The sequence below is a fragment of the Equus caballus genome, chromosome 2 (genome assembly GCF_041296265.1).
Source record: "Equus caballus isolate H_3958 breed thoroughbred chromosome 2, TB-T2T, whole genome shotgun sequence".
Taxonomy (NCBI): domain Eukaryota; kingdom Metazoa; phylum Chordata; class Mammalia; order Perissodactyla; family Equidae; genus Equus; species Equus caballus.
This window is the reverse complement of record NC_091685.1, coordinates 123,237,328-123,259,886: the sequence shown is the minus strand read 5'-3', so window position 1 is coordinate 123,259,886 and position 22,559 is coordinate 123,237,328. Positions and strand designations below refer to the sequence as shown.

The 22,559-nt window shown below is 48.5% G+C and overlaps 1 protein-coding gene across 7 annotated transcripts in view; it reads right to left on the bottom strand.

Moving 5' to 3' along the window:
* Nucleotides 1-1,438: 1,438 nt before the first annotated feature.
* The window catches only part of LEF1 (lymphoid enhancer binding factor 1), a 115,499-nt gene continuing 94,378 nt past the window's right edge, over nt 1,439-22,559 (bottom strand). For 4 of the 7 annotated variants that reach the window (XM_023636759.2, XM_023636762.2, XM_070261595.1 and 1 more), the window contains 3 exons: nt 18,051-18,099; nt 17,439-17,479; nt 1,439-2,625 (listed from right to left, as the gene is read on the bottom strand). In XM_023636759.2, the coding sequence (XP_023492527.1) occupies nt 17,445-17,479; nt 18,051-18,099 (84 nt within the window). In that variant the 3' untranslated portion in view covers nt 1,439-2,625; nt 17,439-17,444. The remainder of the gene's footprint in view (nt 2,626-17,438; nt 17,480-18,050; nt 18,100-22,559) is intronic. The other 3 variants (XM_023636758.2, XM_023636760.2, XM_005607899.4) reach the window with 1 other exon arrangement.

Genomic DNA, 22,559 nt, shown 5'->3' with positions numbered 1-22,559 from the left:
CCCTCCGGGGGGCTCTTGACTCTCCTTCCCCGGCAGTCCTGCCTGCACAAAGCAGGAATTTGGCAGAATGGGCCAATAATGTGCCCTGTGTCATGACACCAAAGTTATGTGGGGAAAGTTATTCTGTAAGAAATACAGAAAACTAAGAGGGGACCAAGTTTGTGGAAGGAACAGCTGCTCAGAGGATCCACAAAGCCCGCTCTTCCAACATGGTTTACTCACTCCTTGTCATAAAAACGTAGAGGAGGAAGAGCCGAGGGAGCAGGACCCGAGCGGGCTCCGTGTGCTTGCTGTTCACTTAACAAACAGACTTTGATTATGAATCAGTTCCTTTCTAGGTTCCAGAAGAGCCAATGTGTCACTGTAACTTTTTTTCCCCCCAAAAGCAGCAGTTAAACGGCACCTTTTTTTGGATGTCACCCCATTTGGTTGGATTTTCTAGTTAACGCCTGAAAAGAGCATGGAGGCAGTCAAGACAGTTGTAACTACTTGGTTCATGTACATTAAGAAAACTCAGATAATTTTCAAATGAATATGAAACCTTTACAACAAGTAGGTCTCCTGAACATAATGTGCTTTACTCCCCTGGTTCAAGTTTTTAGGATGAAAATGAAGAGGAATTGGAGAGGTTCCAGAGGATAGTAATGAAAATGATTAAAGGGCCGATGATGAAAGGTTGGAGGACTTGGGGTTACTTAGCCCGGAGAAGAAAAATTGGAGTGTGATTTAACGGCAGTCTTCAAGTGCAGCAGGCGGAGGGTGATTACAAGCGTGGCAGCAGCTGCGCCCCAGCTGTACTGAAGGTTGAAAAAAGGAAACAACCAGAGTATCAGCAAGAAATTTAAGTTAGACCAGTGATATCGATAGTTCTGACTAGCTCAACGATGGAAAACCACCGCGGAAGACCACGAAATAACTGATGTTTTAAACTTAAAACAGTTTTTGCTAAATCAGATACCAACTTATATGCTAGTATAATAAAAGCTTAAAAGGAAAATTATGGAATACAAACTCAAAATTGGGAAAATAGTGCCTTTGGGGAAACGAGTGGGAATTAAAACCTTCAGCACAGGGACACCTTGATTTGGGGAGCCCGGTTTGGGAACCGGTGAGCTACGACCATGGAAAGCACCTGCACACTTGCCGTGAGAGCCTGAGGCTGACGGCTGGAGCCCCGAGGGACGAGCATCAGTCCCGCCTGAATGTGCTGACTCCCTCCTTCCCTTTGGCCCTGATTTAGAGCCACACCTGGGAAAAGAGGCGGCTGGGTCCTCGCTGTGCAGGTAACTTGGAGGACTGCCTGTCCCGGAGACAGGCGTTGGCCCGTCCCTGGAGAAGGCTGCCCCAGCAGCGGCCCCGGCATGGACAAGCCGGTTCCGGCCTGGCCTGCGGATTAGTTCACCACCACCAAATCCACTCTTTAAAAAAATGACACTTCTTTTCTTAATGTTTTATTACAAAGCTTCTTTTAAAAAATGCTCAGCACATTAACTCAAACTGGAATGACAAACGTTAGATGACAGTTTGGGGCGAAGGCTGTGCCTTGCTATTTAAAAAAAAATGGGTACATCATTGCTCATTTTAACAACTGGCATAAAATCCCACTAATCGGTTAATAAAAACAGATACAAATACAGAACATTTAAAGTAAGAACAATTCAAGTGCTGGGCTTTTTACAACAAGGGGCAAGAAGGAAGGAAATGAAAATTCACTGCAAACGGGTCGGCTGAGAATATCTGGGAAAGTTTACTGTTTAAAAAAAGAAGAGATCGGCAGAAAATAAAACGAAACAGGACTCCGCCTGCTCCCAGCAGAGTGGACGTGGCTGTTGCAGTTACGTGGCTCTGCCGAACACTCGACCAAGAGGGAGGCCACGAATCGTGACAGGTGATCACAGAGAAGCCACTCATCGGATAAGATGTCGCTCAAAAAAAGACTTCTTTTCATTTCGTTTTTATTTGAAACTTTTCCAGATTTTTGAATTTTACTTCAAAGCTCATAGCTAGCAAAATATACAACAGAGAAAGTTAAAACTAAAAAGTGTAAATTAAAAAAATTCAAGTTTAAAAAAAAGAAGCAAACAAGATTGATCCTTTTGCACTGTTAAAGAAAAGCTTGAGAAAGGAGGCCAAAGAGAAACGAAGAGGCAAACGAAGAGGGAACTCCTGCACCAAATCCCCCGCGGGGTCGCAGGTGGGTGTGCGGGCTGCCTGCTCCAGCTGCTCGAGGCAGGCGAACGCAGAGTTACTGTCCTCGCCCAAGGGTTCAGGTATGGACGCGAGATGCTCTGGGAAGTGCACGGCGGAGCTGAGGGGGAAAGCTGCTCAGCTGACCCAGGGCCTGCCAGCATTCTCATGTGCTTTTTACTTTTCTTCTAAAAAATCCTTTACGCTTTATTTTGGAACTTGGCTCTTGCAGTAGATGAAGGGGGGTTGGCAGTGATTGTCTTTGTGGATCAGCGTCTCTAGCAGTGACCTCAGGGTGAAGTTGGTGTCAATTCTCCTTTGGGGTCGACTGGGCAAGCCCTGGACACAGTCTGGGTTTTCAACAAGCTTCCATCTCCAGTAGAGGCCCCGGGGTCGCTGCCTTGGCTTTGCACGTCGGGAATGAGCTTCGTTTTCCACCTCGAGAGGGAACAAATGAAACGCTGTTAGTGTGAATCTGCCACAGGCCCGTAAAAGAGTTTAACCTCCGTCACACGCAGCACGCGTCTTAAGACCCCCGCACGTCATGACTCCACTTCACTGACTTGGTGGTGGCTAACCCAGACTGCCCTGCGGTAGCCCCAAAGCCTCGGACCACGTTAGAGAATGAGGACACTTCGCTGCAATGTTCACTTTGGTTCTGTGTGTGTGTCTATACGTACGGGGTTATGATGTGAAGTGCACTGAATGAGTCACGGTACGAAGAAACGTGTTTGGAAAACATCAGCAGGGTACGGCCAAATGTGAATCAGAACGGCAGCCAATGGCCAGATCAGGGGAAGATGGGCCCTTCTCAAGTGTCTGGACTTTTTAGTCCACTGTGGGGAGCTGTCGTGTGGCTTTACACAGGACGAGGCCACACTTGGAGCCGGCGCACCGCACGCTCCGCCACGGGCTGTGCCCGCTCCACTCGTCTTCAGTGCGAGGAGCACGAGCTGCTCGATTTTGACTTAAGACTTTGCAATTCTCCAGATGCGTTTCCTTCACAACTGGGTTCTCTGATGGCAGCCCTGGCGTGTACACTCTGCAAGTCCTTAGGTAACTGTTAGATATTGCTGATGGTGACGACTTTCAAAAGAAGAATCCCTAAGTCCCACAAGCTTTAACGATCTGAGATTCTAAAAAGTGACTACAATGTGACATTGGAATAAAATGAGACAAAGACACAAGGAAAGTGGACACATCCCCAAGCTCAGTCCCTTCCCTCCAGAGAGCGTCTGCCCCGGCTCTGGCCTGGGGGGGGCTGCCTTCCTTACCTGGCTCCTTGCCAGCCTCAGGCGAGTCCCAGCTCTCTGCCTGTGCACTGTCTGTGCTACTAGCAGACGCTGGCTTTAAAAAGTTAATTCTAAATAACAGTGGATTTCTTCATGCTTTTTATTTAAGTGAGGGGAAAGAGACATTAAAGGAGAAGCGGAAGGAAGCTTTGAAATAGTTGAATAATGAAAGTTAGACCTTGGATGGTGAGTTACAGCCTACAAGGTGCTGTTCACGGAAGGAGACGGGGCTGCAGCATGGGACTGGGAGGGGCTGCCCCGGGGACTGCTGTGGGCCCTGGCTCGGTGCTCAGAAGGCGCACGGCGCTCCGCGAGCCTGTCATCGGGGCTAGCCACCATCCCTCGCTGCGTGCTGACCATGACTCTTATTACTGCAGCTACTGCCAATGCTGTCGCCCGCTGACGGATGGGCTCAGGCAAGAAACTGTATCTGGGCAGTGACTAAAAAAACAAACCAACAAAGACAGAGCGGCGGAAATCAGCCCGGGAACGCTGTCAGCCCAGCCGAGGAGGTCCTCCACGACCACTGCAGTTCCTACCTGCCAGAAAGTCCACCTCTCCCCGTGGAATAGGAAAACACACACTGCGGCGGCGTGGTTTTTAAAATTTAAGCACGTACAGATCCTTCACACAGGAGCATCAAGGAGCTGCGGAGGGCCCTGCCTTTCCAAGGAGAAGGGAGCAGAGCAGGACGGTGGGGAAGTGCCGCAGATCCCGACCTACACCGGCTTCTGCGGCAGGTTTTCAAAGGTTCGGTCCAGGCTGCGCCTGCTGACGAGGAACAGCCTTACAGCCCTGGGCTGGGAGCGCACAGCAGCCTGAGGCAGGTGCTGTGACTCAGAACCGACCTGCCACTAGCAGCCAGGAATGTCTGCTTGCTGAAGGGGACAAACTGCCCTTCTGCTGGGATCTGTCCCCACCCGCAGCCCCAGGCTGACCCGAAGGGATGTGAAGACCCAGCTTCAGGGGCTGTGCAGTGGTCCCCACTCCCGAGCAGGGCTCTCGCACCCTGCCCTCCCGGCTCAGTGGGTCCTCCTCTCCCCTCCTCACGTCACCCCAAAGTGCCCCCTCCTCCTCCCTTCTTGGGCTGAACAGTGACATAATTATGAAAGTGAACTTGGTTGTCCACAGTGGCCATTTACTGCAAGGATAACATGCAGCTTCCCTGGAAAGAATCTCAGCATCTCCAATGAAGCTGTTTCTCTCTCGTCTCCCGTCTTCCCACCGTCACAAACCCTCTTGGAGAGCTGGCTCCAGAGACCTCTGTGCAGCTGCCAACCTAGGACGACTCCCCCCTGGGGATGCTCTCCCAACAGGGGACAAGCACCGAAGGAAACTGGCAGAGAAACCGTCTCTCTATCAAATCAGCCTGTCTGAACCCACTCGCCCCTTTGAAAGAGAGGGTCGTCAGGGTTGACAAGTCTTGCCTGCAACTGGGAGCAATTCCAAGGCAACTGGGGGCCTTCCAGTGTTGCTTCACAGACACAAAGCAGGTCAAATCAAGATTCTTTTCAAGAAACCACAGGCATGAGGCTCTGAAGACTGGAGCCTTCCCACATCTAAGGCTTCACTGGGGGGCCATGGCGGAGCCGGGCCGGGCCTGCAGTGGAGCAGGGGCAATCGGGGTCGGCAGTCACCGCTCCTGCCAGGGCAGCAGGCCGTCTCCACACTGAGGCGGGCTCCCTCTGCCAGCGTCAGCGGGCAGGCCGTTTTCAGAGCACATCTGAAGGGGGCACAAGATGACTCCCCCTCCCCCACCATCCAGCTGAAACTCATGAAGCTTTCCTGGACCAAACGCCCATCTTAACAAAATATCCCGCCACCCAAATGGGCAGAGCCACTTATTAAGAGCCCAAGTGGGAAAGGGGAATCTGAAGATCTCCAGATGGACCTATTTTGGGGGATACGTGGCCCTGGCTCTGAGGCATTAGGCTTTCCAGGCCTCCACTCACAAGAAGTGATGAAAGGGAAGGAGAAATTCCTCCCTGGGCCCAAACATAGGATTCCCTGGGAATCCTGGGGGCCCAAGCCCAGCCCCCTCCCCCAGGCTGCTCCCGGCACGACAGGAGGAGGGTCAGCACGTGACCCAGGACTCACTTGGTCCATTCAGGCCAAGCTGGGGGCAGCAGTGCTGGTCTGGAGGACCCACAAGCGAAGACCCCCTTGGCATCAGGTAACATTGCCTCCTTGTGCAGAACCAGCAAGGCATCGAGAGAGGAGGTCTGCAGTGCAACATCCTTCCTCCCGTCCCAGGATGCTACTGGCAAGGAGCAGAGACTCACAAATGTGTTCAGTTACACCGTGAAATTGGAGCAGGGGCTATCAGATGAGTTTTGTGAGAGGTGAACAGAGGCCGACTTTATCGCAAAAACTGCCTTCCGGGGCCCAGCACACGCCTCGTGCCCCAGCCCTGGGCTGCCCGCCTCCCTGGGGAAACCAACAGCAGCCTCTGTTCCAGGGCGTGACCACGCCTGTCCGAGGATGAGCAGGGCAGACCGCCCGAGCAGGGAGCAAGCGGGCCCGAGCTCGTCTTTAGAGGAGACTTGAGGCACACGGTCACAGGTGACTGGCCTGAGGTGACCCTAGAGGGCACCCTGTCTCCTGGTTCCACGTGTCTTACAGCCCCGTGACCTCGAGGCGGCCTTGTCTGCGAGAAGCTGGTGAGGGAAAGGAAGAAAAACGCTGCCCACTGAGGTGCAGGCCCCAGGGCAGGTCCTTCACACGCAGTGTCACGTTGTCGCCATGGCTGTGCCACTCGCAGATAAGGAAACCAGACTGCACGGGGTGAGGCATGTGCCTGAGGGCCCCCCCCACCGGCAGCAGGATGAGCTCGAGCCCCAAACACCTCCCTCGCCACCACACCTCGGAGCCAAATCCCTCATTCTCTCCCTCTGTCTGCCGACCTCCCCCTGTCTGTCTGTCCATCACTAGTCACAGACTGCCATCACCACGGAGGTGGTCTACGTCTGGACCGCTGCCCACCCCAAGAAAGCAGGATGATGAAGTGAACAAAAGGCTTAAGAAGTTAACTTTGAGTTTAAATCTCCTCTAAGATCGAAAGTACAGCCTACAAAAGCCAACGTCAGCTCCTTGGCAGGAAACATTATCAACTAATTCTCCTTTTTCTCAAACACTGGGTAAGGCGCGGTTAGGAAGGTTAGCCCCGAGGCTTGTTTCTGCAGCCGAGTGAGTCCTTAGTCCCAGCAGTCAAGACTAGTCAGTCCTGGCCACGGGCTCGGAGGCAAGACGACGCTCAGAACCTGGGGGAGGGAGGGGTCACCGGCCCTGAGCTTGGCTCCCGAATCTGTGCGGTTTCTTCCCCTGCAGTCACTCAAAGTGAACTATGACCAGTGAGACCAGACTTCGGTGAGGACGCTGAGGCAGGCCTGTGACTGTTAATAAATTACTCCAGGGGACTTCTGGTTTCTCTCTGGAGCTGCCGGTGTCTCTTCGTGACCAGCGCTGTGTGTCTGCCGTGAGGATGTACATCACACTGGAGGCTGGGCCTCCCTGCTAGACCCTCACTACCACTGGCAACACCAGGGGAATGTTCCAGAGGAAGGTTTCCAACATAAGAGAGCCTCAAAACTCCACTTTAGTTCTGTAAGTTGAAGGCCTTCACAAAGACAATGACTAACTATGCAGACCCACCTCATTTACCCAACTGCACATTCTTCATCCAACTCATGTTTCTAAGTTCTCCCAGATCCAAGATGCAAACTTCACAATTTTTTTTTTTGAGGAAGACTGGCCCTGAGCTAACATCTGTGACAATCTTCCTCTTTTTGATTGAAGAAGATTGTTGCAGAGCTAACATCTGTGCCAATCTTCCTCTATTTTGTATGTGGGACACCATCTCAGCATGGCCTGATGAGCAGTGCGCAGGCCTGTGCCCAGGATCAGAACCTGTGAACCCCGGGCTGCCAAAGCAGAGCACGCAAACTTAACCACTACACCACCAGGCCAGCCCCACGAACTTCACTTTTTAAGAATGAGGCAACAGGATCAGTGCACACTTGTCTTTTTTTTTCCAAACCAACTGTTCCCACTGTTGCGCCTGTGTCTGGCGTCTGTGTCTCTGTCCAAGTGCATGTGGCACAGGGAAGCGACAAGGGGTCGTGGGCTGAGGGTGTGAACTCTGAGGACAGTCAGTCCGGGCTGGGTCTGAACCCCGGCTGCGTCAGACCACCTGGATATCCTGAGCAACTCATCCCATTTCCTCATCTGCAAAGCAGAAATGTAAAGCCGCTCCACCTCAGTGTGTTGCGAGGATGAAGGGAGATGACACGTGTGGTGAGCCTGGCCAGCACCCGGCATCGGAAGGACACCATAACTGTCAGTCACTGTGGCGGACAGGGACCTGGCATTACAGACGGATCCAGATTCTAACCCGACCCTGCTGCCCGCCAGCCGCAGGGCCGCACACAACCACTGGGGTCCTCTCCTCCCTCACGGGGACGGAAGGGGATGATGTACGCAGAGCCCCGGGACATGGCATGTGGCCCAGAAATGCTGGTTCCATTCCTGCTGCTCCAACTTCACACAACACGTTGGGCGTAGTAAGCGAGACTCACGCTTTTACAGGACTTCCGGTGGAAAGTGAAGACCAACGGGGAATTCTGTGAAATCTCCCTCCTGAAATATTACAAAGTATCTCTTACGAAACAGAATGTCTCCAGAAACACCACGGCAGCTGAGAAGAGTAATCCCAAAAGCGCAGCAAAAAATGTGTGACGTTCACAGAGAACATATCTGAAAGCTGAGAAAATTTCAGGTAAGATGTGAATTAAAACTTCAGCAAAAAAGTGAGCAGTAGCATTCAACTGAAATGCTTTCCATTTTTTGCTCATTCTGTCAAAAAGAATAAAGTGAGTTTGTAGAGCTGCCAGACAGTTTTAAACAGGACCCCTTGCATCCGGGTCTCAGCTAGCAGCTTCAGTTCGAAAGAACTCAGCCCAGGAAAAGAAGTGAGCAAGCCTCAATCAATCACAGTACGATCCAGAAACTCACGCACAAACGCGGCACGTCCCGCCCTCAGAGGGGCCCCCTCCGAGAGCCCCCACCCAGACGCCATCTAACTCTTAATGTAGACATTGTCCAAAGCAGCTTTGTTTTCGGGTTCCCACATCCACACGGGATCAGACAGAACAAGCAGGGAGGGGGAGGGTCCCAGACAGAAAAGGGAGACACAAAAAATTATAAAGAGCAGATTTGGTAAAACCCCACACAATCTGGGGTCATTCAGACTAGCAGCCAACAATTCTTTGTCAGCATGTAGTATATGCTACTACATTACATGCACTGTAGAATAATGGTGTGAGGTATTCAGAGATATTTAATTCCCATGTACTCTGTGGAACAGACAGAGTTGCACCCAAGAGTTAAAATTAAAAATGACATGTTTTGATACTTAAAGCAGTAAACCTAGTATTCTCTGCAAATTCCATCATCCAGAAGGACTCATCTCCTCACAGTTCCAGATGCCTCAGGGAGCAGTCTATTAAACAGAATCTGTCCAAAATAATTTTTTACTCTATAAACTCTTCTGAAGTGCACTGATCTTCACTCAATTTCATGGGCTTTTGCGAACGTTGCTAAATATTATGTCTCAAGAGTGTTCTAACGAGCCTCTTACTTTTCTCTGAGTTTTTTTTGTTTTTTGAGGAAGATTAGCCCTGAGCTAACATCTGCTGCCAATCCTCCTCTTTTTGCTGAGGAAGACTAGCCCTGAGCTAACATGCATGCCCATCTTCCTACGCTTTACATGTGGGATGCCTACCACAGCATGGCTTGTCAAGTGGTGCCATGTCTGCACCCAGGATTCAAACCAGCAAACCCCGGGTCACCGAAGCAGAACGTGTGAACTTAACCACTGTGCCACCAGGCCGCCCCTCTTGTAGTATTTTTTAACGGCACATGACCACCTTGTGAGCCTGTTTCCCGAGGCAGCTTACACACAATTCTGGCTCTTGTATTTTGTACGGCCACTTTGTACAGTGCGACCATCTCCTCTGGCCACAGCTGACCACAGAGTGGGGTCAAAGTCTGACCAGAGCCCCACCTCTGGAATTTGAACAACTCGGCATCTCTCTGGGAGACTACCTGGGAGATGTGTGCCTGTGGATCAAAGAACCGAAGGAGTGGACCTGCAGAGGGGAGAGGGCAGGCCCGAGGCAGGGAGCACACAGCCACACTTCCCAAGGCCGTCTTCCAGTGCTCTCCCTGGCCTGAGCGCACTCCTGTCTGGCTCCCACAAGACGCTCCCGTATCTTTAAAACAGATTTCTATCTTCTCCTCAAGCTCGCGCGGGCTGTTCCTGCTCCTTGTGATCCAAAGCCTCCAGGCGCCCGTCGTCTGCGAGTGCACAGGGCATCCTGCTGAACCGTCAGGACTGGAAACCCCGTGTCCGCACACGGCTGAGTCCAGCTACACGGTGTCCTTACACAGCCATCTCCACGTAGCACAATGTGCCCAGGCCTCCTCTTACTGTCAGATGTCTGAACGCTCCCTATTGAAGGTTCTGACTACGGAACACTGTCGTCAAGTGTCACTGCCTTGTGAATTCTCTATAAGTCTTCTATGAATTGGTGACATGTTTAGAGGGATTTAGGGACACACTTAAGAGGAAGGAGACACAGGCAGGCCACTGCCTCCGACAGGAACGCGCCCAGGGAAGGTGCCATCGAGACCTCCAGCTCCTGGGCAGGTAACCCGGCGATGCCGAGCCACACGGCAGGCCGGCAGCCGTTGTCCTCTAACCATGGCAAAATGGCAGCCAGGAGGTCCCCACTGGGCCTCCATCAAAGGACCCGTGCAGGCGGAGCTCTGGGACAGCATGGAGCAGGGGGCACGTCTTCCCAGGAAACGCCACCTGGCCGGTGGAGGCTGCGCTGCCGCTGCTGTGCCCCGTCACCTGATCTGACAGCCATCACCTCCTGATGTGACGCGCCCTCCCACGAGTCGAACCCCTGCGTCTCCTGCTTGTTGAGTGAGAATTCCGGGCCAGGGGCTTCCTAAGGGCTTGCGTCTCTCAGCGCCCCAGCGTGTGACAAGAACATGAGGGTGGAGAACAGAGCTCACTGTTTCACTGTCTCGTCGTCAACACTTGAATTTCACTCCGAGATTGTGGACAAGCCTCAAGTTTCTCTAGGTGCCTCCACCTTGAGGATTCTGTAAGAGCATGGCTTCGCTTCTAACTAGACATGGGGACCCAGAGGCAAACACCCGGAGGCTTAGTGACGCTTCATGTGGGTGACGACGTCTGCGCTTGTGGAGCAGAATTGAGAGCCAAGATCAGGCCAGAGGGTCAAAGTCACCAAGGTGAGCAACAAAAACTCTAGGAAACAAGCGTTTTTCTCCGTGAGACCCCCGACCACAGTGAAGACAGCTCCTGGCTTCCTGGAGGGCAGGCCTCCCACACGACCTGCAGGGTCACGGTCCTGAGGACGTCCCCGGCCTGCTTGGTGCTGGCCACCTGGGCAGGCAGGCTCCAAGTCCCCAAACCCCATCAAAGGGAAAGCTAGAAACGACTTTTTCAAAGATGTAAATGCAAGTGCTGCCAGTTCTACACTGTACCAGAAATTTCCTCTCCCACCAGCTCTTGGCCCCAGGGAAATAAAGGCTGAAGTTTTTATTTAGTAAAAAATGTATCTTAATTTTCCAGTTTAGCAAGTGCAAGATAAAGATTATGCTGAAGCCAAAATCATAGTGTGTGTGTCTGTATCTATGTATATCTCCATGTTTCAACCAGAGGTGTTTTTTTTTAAAAAAAGATAGCTTGTTTCTACTCTCAAACTGGCTCTCTGACGTTATATAATCAAAGGAAATACACTGAAATATGATAAGAATCTCTTTTCAACCTATATAATTTCCAGATGCTGCGTTTTTCGTTATTTGTTTTGCTAAAGCAACTATTAACAATTCATAAAGTTATGTTTTCAAATTAGTAAACTCAGAGTGAGAATTCTCTCCAGCTTTTCAAAAATCCTAATTCTTTGCTTCTTTAGTTCCTTATGAATCTCGATTAAGTCAGGAAGAAAGGGAAGTTCAGTATTTGATGATAATCTCTGACTTCTGACTAACTCTTGAGATTTTAAATCAAACATATACCAAAATACTGGAAACTCAGAGCAACTGGATCACTGTGCTGTTAAACCCAAGAATTCCCTCACGACCAGACAGCCCCCGTGTGACCTACTCCAGGAAGCCTTTCTTGATCTTGCTCGGATCACATACTTCTTGTTCTCTTTATTTTTACATAATGCAATATAGGCAGCTCCTTCGTAGCATACAACATCTTATAATTACCCATTTGTATATCTGCATCTTCTTAAACTGGCAGCTCTCCAGGAAGGGACAGCATCCATCAACAAGTGCCCCAGTGCCACTCTTGGCTTGCAGGAGCAATCCTCGCTGGGTGTTGGCAGAGTGAACAAACAAACGAATGGCATTTACAGTCCTGGCCTTCCAGCCGGACACAGGAGAACGTGGGCAGCCTCATTCCCCGGGCGTGGGCCCCCAGCATTCCCACAGCTGACAAGTTAGTCCAAACAGCTAAGGATGAATCAGGCTTTCCTGATTCCAATCAGGAGGAATGTCTTTTATGGATCCCAGTTCTAATGCTCCTAAAAGCTGCTGCAAGGTGTTGAGACCGGGTCAATGCTAATTTCTCTTTGACCCTGATTTCCCCGGAGTGGATCCTCTCATGATGCACAAGCAGGGTAACACAGGAGGCCAGGGACGCAGTGGCTGGGGGCGACGCGAGGCATGTCCCACCAAAACACGAGCACATTCGAGGAGACACATGTATCTTTTAAGGGGCAGGACACCTCTCAGAGGGCCTGTCTGCACTGAGGAGAGCTGTCTCCTCGTGAGTGGGGGGATTTTCCACCTGGCTCACCGCCCCACGGCAGCTCAGAGCAATGGGACTCCAGCATCTGAGCTCCACATGGACAGCTGAGCTCGAAGATCTAATTTAACAGGAATTTTCTTCAAGGACACCAGGATAGCGTGAAGTGTCACTGTGCACATGAGAGAACTAAACCCCTCAAAGAGACTGCTTCCTGTCGGGGTCCCGCTGTCGCCCCGGGGCCCCGTGTTCCGCTGGCCTCACCTCACAGAAGAGAGGCCCGAGGCAAACCTCAGCACCCTCCCCAGGACTGGGACCAGCCGCGGGAGCTTTCGCATTGCTCTCTGCGGTACTGGTTCTCAGCAAATCTGTTATCTGTCGTGGGCTTGTTTCTGGGGTGAAGCCACACCAGGAGACTGCAGTCTGGCAAACAAGGACCACATATGATCACGTCAGTGGAGACTCAAGCCCCCAAAGCAGAGGCACCGCTTCCAAGTCCCGGACCGTGAGAGGCCCACCGGGGAGGAGAGGGGGCACCGGAGAGGAACCCCCACACCGTGTCCACATCGCCCTCAAGATGGCACAGGGCCTGCCAGGCACTCGGAACCGCTCAGGGAGCGAGGGCCGCAGCGGTACAGTGGAGGCGCAGTCTCTTTAACAACACTGGGGGGCAGTGCAGATACGGGGAGCGAGTGGACGGGGGCTCTGAGGGGCCATGACACAGGCCTTCCCCTCCTGCCCGCCCCGGGCCACCGTGTGCGTGGCCGCCTCCCCAGTCTAAGCTCTTCTGACAACACGCCGCTCGGTCCCTTGTCCTCCATTTCTTTGTCACTGCTCTGTTCCAGCGCCATACACAGAACATCCCCTGCTTTTCAGGGATGATGACTGGCTATTACCAAGTGTCACTTCCTCAGAAGGGCCCTGTCCTGACCACCCAGCCTACAGCAGACCAAGTCACCAGCCGTCTTATTGTTATCCCAGCCCTGGTACCGTCTGCCCATTTTTTATGCACTGCCCTCATAGCACCGTGAGCACCACGAGAAGCGGGACCTTCGTGCCTCATCTGACACTGCATTTCCAGGTCTTGCGATGCAATCTGGCGTTTATCAGGTGTTTAATAAATGCTGATGATGCCTCAACAAGTGGACGCCACACACAGAAGGTTCTGAATGCCTAAAACAAATCCGGAGTCAGGGAGCGGTAGGAACACGTCACCCTAACACCCTGAAACCTCTAGGAAGGCCAGGCTGAGCGGCCGTCTGCTCCACAAATCTCAAACGACGGTCAGTGCTGCTCTCCTGGCAGTGAGAGACGCTGTGACTGACCCAGCAACGAGAGGGGGCCAGGACACAGACTGGGGTTGAGTGAAGCCCCCCACAGAGCCTCAGCAGGCTGTTGGTGACAGAGGGGCACTGTTTTGTTTTTCTGGTTAGAGCAGAGGGGACACTACAACCTTGAGAAAAAATAAGTGACAAGAAAGTACAATGACAGCTGTGAGTTATTTTTTTTTAAAAAAGAAAAAAGATGTTTGGGATACATCCTAAAAATTCATATGGGGCAACGAAAGACCCCGAATTGCTACAGCAATCCTGAGAAAGAAGAACAAAGCTGGAGGCATCACAATCCCTGACTTCAAAACATACTACAAAGCCACAGTAATCAAAACAGCACGGTACTGGTACAAAAACTGGTGCACAAATCAATGGAACAGAATTGAAAGCCCAGAAATAAAACCACCCATCTATGGACAGCTAATCTTCGACAAAGGAGCTGAGGACCTACAATGGAGGAAAGAAAGTCTCTTCAACAAACGGTGCTGGGAAAACTGGACAGCCACATGTAAAAGAATGAAAATCGACCATTCTTTTTCACCATTCACTAAAATAAACTCAAAATGGATCAAAGGCCTAAAGATTAGGCCTGAAACAATAAGTCTTCTAGAAGAGAATATAGGCAGCACACTCTTTGACATCAGCTTCAAAAGAATCTTTTCGGATACCATAACCCCTCAGACGAGGGAAACAATAGAAAGAAGAAACAAATGGGACTTTATCAGACTAAAGAGCTTTTTCAAGGCAAGGGAAAACAGGATTGAAACAAAAAACAGCCCACTAATTGGGAAAAAATATTTACAAGTTATTTATCTGACAAAGGGTTAATCTCCATAACATATAAAGAACTCACACAGCTCAACAACAAAAAATCAAACAACCCAATCATAAAATGGGCAGGGGACATGAACAGACATTTCTCCAAAGAAGATATATGGATGCCAAATAGACACATGAAAAGATGCTCATCATCACTAATCATCAGGGAAATGCAAATCAAAACTACACTAAGGTATCACCTTACACCTGTTAGAATGGCAAAAATATCCAAAACCAAGAGTGACAAATGTTGGAGAGGCTGTGGAGAAAAAGGAACCCTCATATACTGTTGGTGGAAATGCAAACTGGTGCAGTCACTATGGAAAACAGTATGGAGATTTCTCAAAAAGTTAAAAATAGAATACCCTATGACCCAGCCATCCCACTACTGGGTATCTATCCTAAGAACCTGAAATCAGCAATTCCAAAAGTCCCATGCACCCCTATGTTCATTGCAGCATTATTCACAATAGCCAAGTCATGGAACCAACCTAAGCACCCAGCAACTGATGATTGGATAAAGAAGATATGGTATATATGTACAATGGAGTACTATTCAGCCATAAAAAAGGACAAAGTCATCCCACTCACAACAACATGGATAGACCTTGAGGGTATTATGTTGAGTGAAATAAGCCAGACAGAGAAAGACGAACTCTGTATGACTCCACTCATAGGTGGTAGTTAACATATAGACAAAGAGAACTGATTGGTGGTTACCAGGGGAAAGGGGGGGTGGGGGGAGGGCACTAGGGGTGAAGTGGTGTACCTACAACATGACAATAATGATGTACAACTGTAATTTCACAAGGTTGTTAACTATCATAATCTTACTTAAAAAAAAGAAAGATGTTTGGGATACATCCTAGGAGAAAGATACACTCAGCCCAGTCTTCAACTCTAAAATACATGTGTTCACCAGTAAAGACATAAAATCGAATACCAAAGTCTGAAGTAAAGAAATACATTTCTGTGTGATTTTTAATAGAAATAGCATTAAAGATTTGGTGCAAACCAAAGATGGAGTATAAATCAACGAATGTGGCCCCAAGCACATCGCACTCGGAGGGTTTTCCACTTAGAGGCAGAGCGTGGAAGGACTCTGTCCTCACTCACGTGCTCAGTCATTAAGAGGACAAAAATGCAAAAAAAAACCATAATGCAGAAGCCTGTGTATGTGCTCGCTACTGGACTAACTTCCGCTGGGACACCAGGAGCTCCCGGGGGCAGGGAGGCCAGCTCAGAAGAGGCCACGATTCACAGATGTGAAGTTAAATATGGACATGGTCTGCCATATTTTTGGATACCTTGTTTGGTCACCTATGAAGGGATGATCGTCTTTTCACTCGAAGAAAAGCCTGCCTCTCAGCATTAGTTTAGAAGAGTTTTGATATCCAAAAACTACAATGATGGAATTTTGAAGAACCTGGGGAGCCTGACCAGAGCTCAGGAAGCTGAGGCCGAGTGAGCGTGGTAAGGGGCGGAGGGACATGGGGGCAAGGACGACACGCAGACAGTGCGGGGGTCGGTGATGTTATTCCCATCTCATGGATGAGAAAAACGATGAGAAAGCTGAAGCAGATCGCCCTGGCAAACAGCTGATCTGAAACTCAGATCTACCTGGTACCAAAAACCTCTGCAGTCTCCTTTGCAAAGTCTGCTGAAATTTCAGCACCAAAATTAAGTTCTAAAAGATTGAGTGGGCTCCTCCGGTTCTAGCCAAGAACCAGACGACCTGCAGGCCAACGCTCTTCTTCTAAGACAGAGTGTGCAGAGCATCCGTCCTCTGGCAGGGGAGCCGGGGTCCAAGCACAGGGGCGGGCAGCAGGTGTGGCGGCCAACATCTATTTGGGAAACTGCTAATAATTTAGTCTGGACTGAGCATGGGACTCAGAAGAGCTCGGGCGGAAGCAAGGAGAGGCCGAGGGCAAGAGTGAGCAAAGGCAGGACTGTGGGGGTGGGTGGGGGCAGATCCGCACGTGGGGGTCTGCACTTCAGTCTGCAGACTGTGAAAAGCACTGGCTGTCTGCAAGTCGGGAAGTGACACAAGCAACCTGTGTTTTAGCAAATCCCTCTGGGAGCAACAGGGAGGATGAACTGGCAGGAAGGAAGTCTGGAGCAGGGAAATTATCCCAAGGCTCTTACGATAATCCAGATGGGAAGTTTGAGCACCTGAGCTGGGGCTGTGGCAGCGATGAGTGTGAGAGGAAAGTGAGACTCAAGACAGACTCAGAAGAGAACTGACAGGCCTTGGATGTTAGCCCTAGAGAGGGAGCCAGGTTCAAAGCCAGGTTCCCACCTGGGCTGGTGCTCACGTGGTCAACATAAGACAATTATAGCAAAAACAAATGAAATAAACATTACCTATCAATACTAGAGTGAGATCTAGCAATGGTTACCAATAATGAAACACTCTTGATAGCAGAACACAGTTACTCAAATAAGCGCCCAGGCCGTATTTTTCAATAACAGAAAAAATGAAGCACGCCTATCTTTCTTATTAGAAACAAGTAGGTTCCATTTAAATGTCTATTATCATCTCAATTGGGAAGACGTCTACAGAGCAAGACCTGCTGCGTCCCGGGCTGGTGCAGGCCGGGCTCCTCACACGCAGCCCTGGCTGGCAGAGTAAGACGGCACTGTGCTGGATGGTTTCTGTTCTTGTCATTAAGCAGGTGGATTTGCCACTGGTCAGCAAGGAATGGCAGAGAAGATCGGGGAGGCTATGGAGCAAGATCAAAGGGGCAGAAAGGGAAGAAGAGGAAGACGAGCTACATGCTACATCGCAAACACCCAGCTGGCATCAAAACCATCAGATTTTTTAAAGCGCTAATTTGACTTTGGTGGAGTTTCTTCTTAAAGGAGCGATGTCGAATGGCATTGGTGTGAGCAAGAAGAGCCACAAGCACGTGCCTCTGTTTACACCCAACGTCAGCAGGAGGACCAGAGAGTCGTTCTTACCATGTTTCAGATGTAGGCAGCTGTCATTCTGGGACCTGTACCTGCAGAAAATTGTGTCTTTAACAAACTTTTATTGAAGAGGGTTTTGTACATTGCAAACAGCAGCTACAACATCGTGTGCACTTGTCTGCTTTACTTTTCATGGTTCTTACACCGGCCATTTTTATCTGTGCAGCACAAGTAGGGGCCTTATTTTTAATGAAAGAAAAAGGGGACATAACCAGGACCTCAGTGATCGATGCCTTGAATTAACAGACAGGAAAGGTCAACCCTAACATCATGTTTGCCATTTTTAAACAACCCAAACCACAGAAAGGATTCTCAAGGGGACATAGGTAGCAGCACATTAGAGAATCATCACAAAAAATATTCTTGTGAGTTTTGCAAATAGAAAAACAGCAGAAGTGTTCAAGCAAAGAAAACAAAGACAATAAAAGCAAAAACAGAATGAAAAACAACCTTCACATTTAAAAGAAAGGTCTTTTAAACACATTTAAGGAATTTCAGGAAGAAAAGCAGAGTGAAGAAGCACGAGTCACAGCGGAGGATAAAGCAGTGTGTGGACAGAGCAGGCCGCCTAGCAGGCACGGGCTGCAAGTGCATGGCGCCTACCTGACGTGGACTCCTGCAGCTTCTCTCTCTTCCTCTTCTTCTTCTTACCCTGGAAGAGAGGCACACGTCACGTTACAGACTGTGAGCATGGGGCTGAACATGACACACGACAGGCAGGGGGTCCTCAGAGAGGAAAAGAGCCTCGCCCTCCCTCTCTCTCCCATTTCCCAAGAAACAGCCAGCGCGAGGGAGAGAGAAGATGGGTCCTCCCTCTCTGTGCCCTCTGTCTCCACAGCTTCACAGTCAGCATCCTCAGTACTGACGTGGGAGCCGTCTCACATTCATACCAGGAGCGTGACATCACAGGGCTGTGGCCCCAGAGCTGCCTCCGAGGAAAGCCCACTGGGAGGCCTGCCTTCCATTACGAACCACCACATGCGGAACCCACTCCCAGTGGTGTTCATGGTGGGGCCTCCTTGCTGTGAATCCCACCATGTAATTAAACACTCCCAACGTTAACTGAGGCGCCGGCCCCGTGGCACAGGCAGGACATGACCGAGAGCAGCGTACGGGGAAGACTATTACTGGCAGGTGAGGACCTGGCTTCCTAACACAGACACAGTGACGTGGATATGTATGCAACTTTACATTTCAATACATTTCAAAATCACCTTAAACACCAATTGACAACTTTAGGTCCCATTTAATAGTGGTCTAATTTTCCGTTTTTCTTCATAATTACTTTGCCCTCAAACGATAACTGTAAAAGGGCACAGACATGGCATATATTCGATTTACATGAAGAGTAAATGACCGACCTGGATTAGGATGGTATTTTCAAATAACTGGAAGAAAACACATACCACATCCAGTATCTCTATCTTATGTCTGCCGTAATAATCACATTAACAAACAAAACATGAAAATAAGCTCATACTGAATGTACTGTGTAAGAATATAAAAGATAGTTTTTCTTCGTGTCATGTGACCTGACCATTGAGGCTTTAAAGCTTTGGAAAGTTGACTGAAACTATCCTCACAAACACGGAGGCCAACAGCAGATACTCCGGCCTGTCAAAAATGAAGCAGTCTTCTTTAGGACGATGAGAGGTCCTCCAGGGGGAGGGGGCAGAGGGAGGGAGAGCGCGTTCTCACAGGCATGGCTCTCTTCCTCTCACAGTCACTATGGTTTCATGCGCTGTGACCTTGGTCCACGTGTCTGGAACCTCCTTCCTCACTTTCTCCTCCTGGCTCCCAAGTGTCACCTCTTCCGGGAACCTTCCAGACCCCTCCACCGCCCTCAGGCAGAGCTCACCACCATAAGCTGACTCTTCACAGGTGCTGTGAGGGCCCCCCGCCACATGGCCTGAGTCTCTCAGCTCGTCTCTGCCACCTGAGTGGCACAGGCCTAGACCACGTGACGGTGGCCTGAGGGGTTTTCTGAAATAACCTATGCTATATTCTAGGTATAAACCAGAATTCCAAGAGAATCTGCATCTATGGTAGACAAAAAGACCTACACAGTTTAGAGGTATTAATGTCAACTTAGATAAAAAATGAAATTCATGTATGGTAAACATAAAAATATTTTTCATTGAAATTACATGTAATACAGTTATGTGCCACATAATGACGTTTTGGTCAACAATGGACCGCATATATGAGGGTGGTCCCGGAAAATTAGTACCACAGAGCTAGGCGTGCCGTGCAGCAGGCTGTACTATCTAGGTTTGTGTAAGCACAGCCTATGATGTTTGCACGATGACTCTGCCTTTCTCAGAACGTGTCCCCGTCACTAAGCGATGCCTGACTGTGCTGGGGTTATTAAGCACTAAATTTAAGAGCTCTAACGATACAAAAATGCCTTACTGATCTCACCTAAGAAAATATGTGCACTGCTGATTTACAAGGACTTCAGTTATAAAAGTTATAAAAAACAGGTTATAAAGACAAAGTTCTAAAATCTATGATGTCATAGAATAGGGCATTTTAATATTAAATCATTGAGATATATACTTAATATGATCTCAGAGAGGACCAGGATAGCACTCTGACACTGAGGCTAAGATACAGGCCTGCATCTTGTTCGACTCTCTGCCCACACTGTCATTTTAAGGACACCCTCAGCTAAAGTGCTACCACGTGACTGACTTCTGTTTCCTTACTAACAGGTTTATTTTGATTATTATAAAAATTGTATGTAGCAAAGCAGGGTTTCCCCTTCATTCAAGGAGGATCATAAAATCAAGTTAAGCAAAACAATTTCCTTTAAAAATTGTGGGAAAAAAATTGAGCGGAGGAAAATCTTTAAAGGTAAATTCACATTACACTGGCTTTCTTTAAAACTACTTTCTTCCCATTTCTCCACATGGAGAAAGGGAGAGAGAGCGAGCACGAGAGAGAATATGTGTTAACTCTTTTAAAAAGTGAAAAGCCACTCCTTTACTTAGGGATCAGAAACAGAAACTTCATTCGAAGATGCTGAACAAGCAGTGCTAATAAATCTATGCAAAGTCACAGCACAGCCAAGCTCTTCCATGGGTCAAAGAGGGAAGGTCACTCTCCCTTTAGGTAAACAGCATCCAAAGAGATCCAGGACCAGGGGTGGGTGGGGAGCGGGCACTTTTGAAACTCTTTAGGTGGGAGATTGATCTTCCCACTCAAAGGGCATTGCAGAGGCTCTATGCAGAAAGATGCTAATTACTGCCCAGAGAACAGAAGCCTCGTTCAGAGGAGAAAACTCTAAGTAAAGCAGTCTTCTGAAGAAAGCACTGGGAGACTGAGCTAGTCCGCCCTGGAGAAGGGAAACCACATCCACTGTGAGGACGGGGAGACCTGGGCTGACCTGCAGCTTAGCCACTACACGGTCTTGGACGGATCACTTACCCTCCCCAGCCCCTCACTTTCCCTCATGTGTAAGATACAATAATACTGTTTATGCCGTGGGATTATCATGAGGATCAGAAAACAACACAAAAAGCATTTAAGACAGTTCTTGACGCTCGGCATCTGGTAGTTATTAAAACACCCAAAGCAACGACTCAGGTGAGTCCACTGAGCTGCTGCTCAGAAGCAACAAACAAGAGGACTCTGACTTCCACATCATGGCTGGATCCAAGGTTTGATTGAGCACCGAATCCTGAGCAGCAGTGACTTCTTCTTCAGAGCATGTTACAGGAAAGAAATATGTTCCAGAAGTGTTGGCGTCTCATTATATGGGATGGATGACCTCACAGATGCAGCCCCACAGGATCATCCATCCATGGCAATGGCCACTCATTAAATTAAATATTGATTAATGGCTTCCGCCTCGCCTTTTTTTTTGTTTTGGTGAGGGAGACTAGCCTTGAGCTAACGTCTGTGCCAATCTTCCCCTATTTCGTATGTGGGTCACTGCCACAGCATGGCTTGAAGAGAGGTGTAGGTCTGGTGCCTGGGATCCAAACCCGTGAACTCTGGCCACTGAAGCAGAATGCACCAGACTTAACTACTATGCCATGGGACCGGCCCCACCTCACCTTTTTTAAAAGGGACAATTCCACTTAATATTAAGGCTGTCCTGGCTGGCATTTCACATACTAGTCTCGCATGGAAGATGAAAATGATCTTGAAAATTTTAAATTAAGAGCTTAAACAATCAAAATTATCCTCCTCTATAAAGTATGATAAAACTAATACATCACTTACACTTTCTCAGAAATAGTCCTTGCTGTATTAAAACTACATTAGTAAAATGTTCAAACTCTAAAGTAATAAAATAACTGCAATATAAATGAGGTATATTTTGCCAATAAAATTAGTATAACTTAAAAAATATAATATCCACTCTATCTGAAAATACACAATAGACAGCAGGGTACATTAATATGAAATAAATTTTTTTTATCCAGTTCTAATTAGCCTGTGGCAAAACAGTCACTTGAATACATTGTTTATAAGAATTGTAAAATAATATAATCCTTTCGGAAAACCATTTGACAATATGTATCAAGAGCCTTTAAAATATTTGTTTCCTTTAACTCAACAATTCCACTACTCTGATTCTATCCTACAGAAATAATAGTCCTAAATACAGACAAAACTGTTACGCACAGGTATGTTCATTGCAGGCTTATTTCCAGCTGTAAAAAATAGAAATCAACTTAAATGTCTAACAGTAGGAAAAAATAGTAAATTGTGACGTTCACTCAATGAAATGTATAGCCATTAAAACGGACACAGAAACATTGTCGTAACAGAAAAATGCTTATTCTATATGAACAAGAAGCATGACACAAAAGTGTATGTACACACCCCCCCCCACATACACACTTATAAACAAGTAAAAAATAAAAACATATGCACAGAAAAAATCCTGGAAGGTAATGTAACTAGTTATTACTAAGTTGCCTTTACATGACAAGATTATGGGATTAAAAAAAATCCTTATCACAAATGTTTTAACGATAAGATTTTTGTTAAAAGTTTTACTCTAAAAAATTCATTAGCATGTATAGCCAAAAAGAATAATTAGGACACCTCAAAGCTTTCAAAATGCGACATATCCATGAAATCTTTATTGCAAAGTTC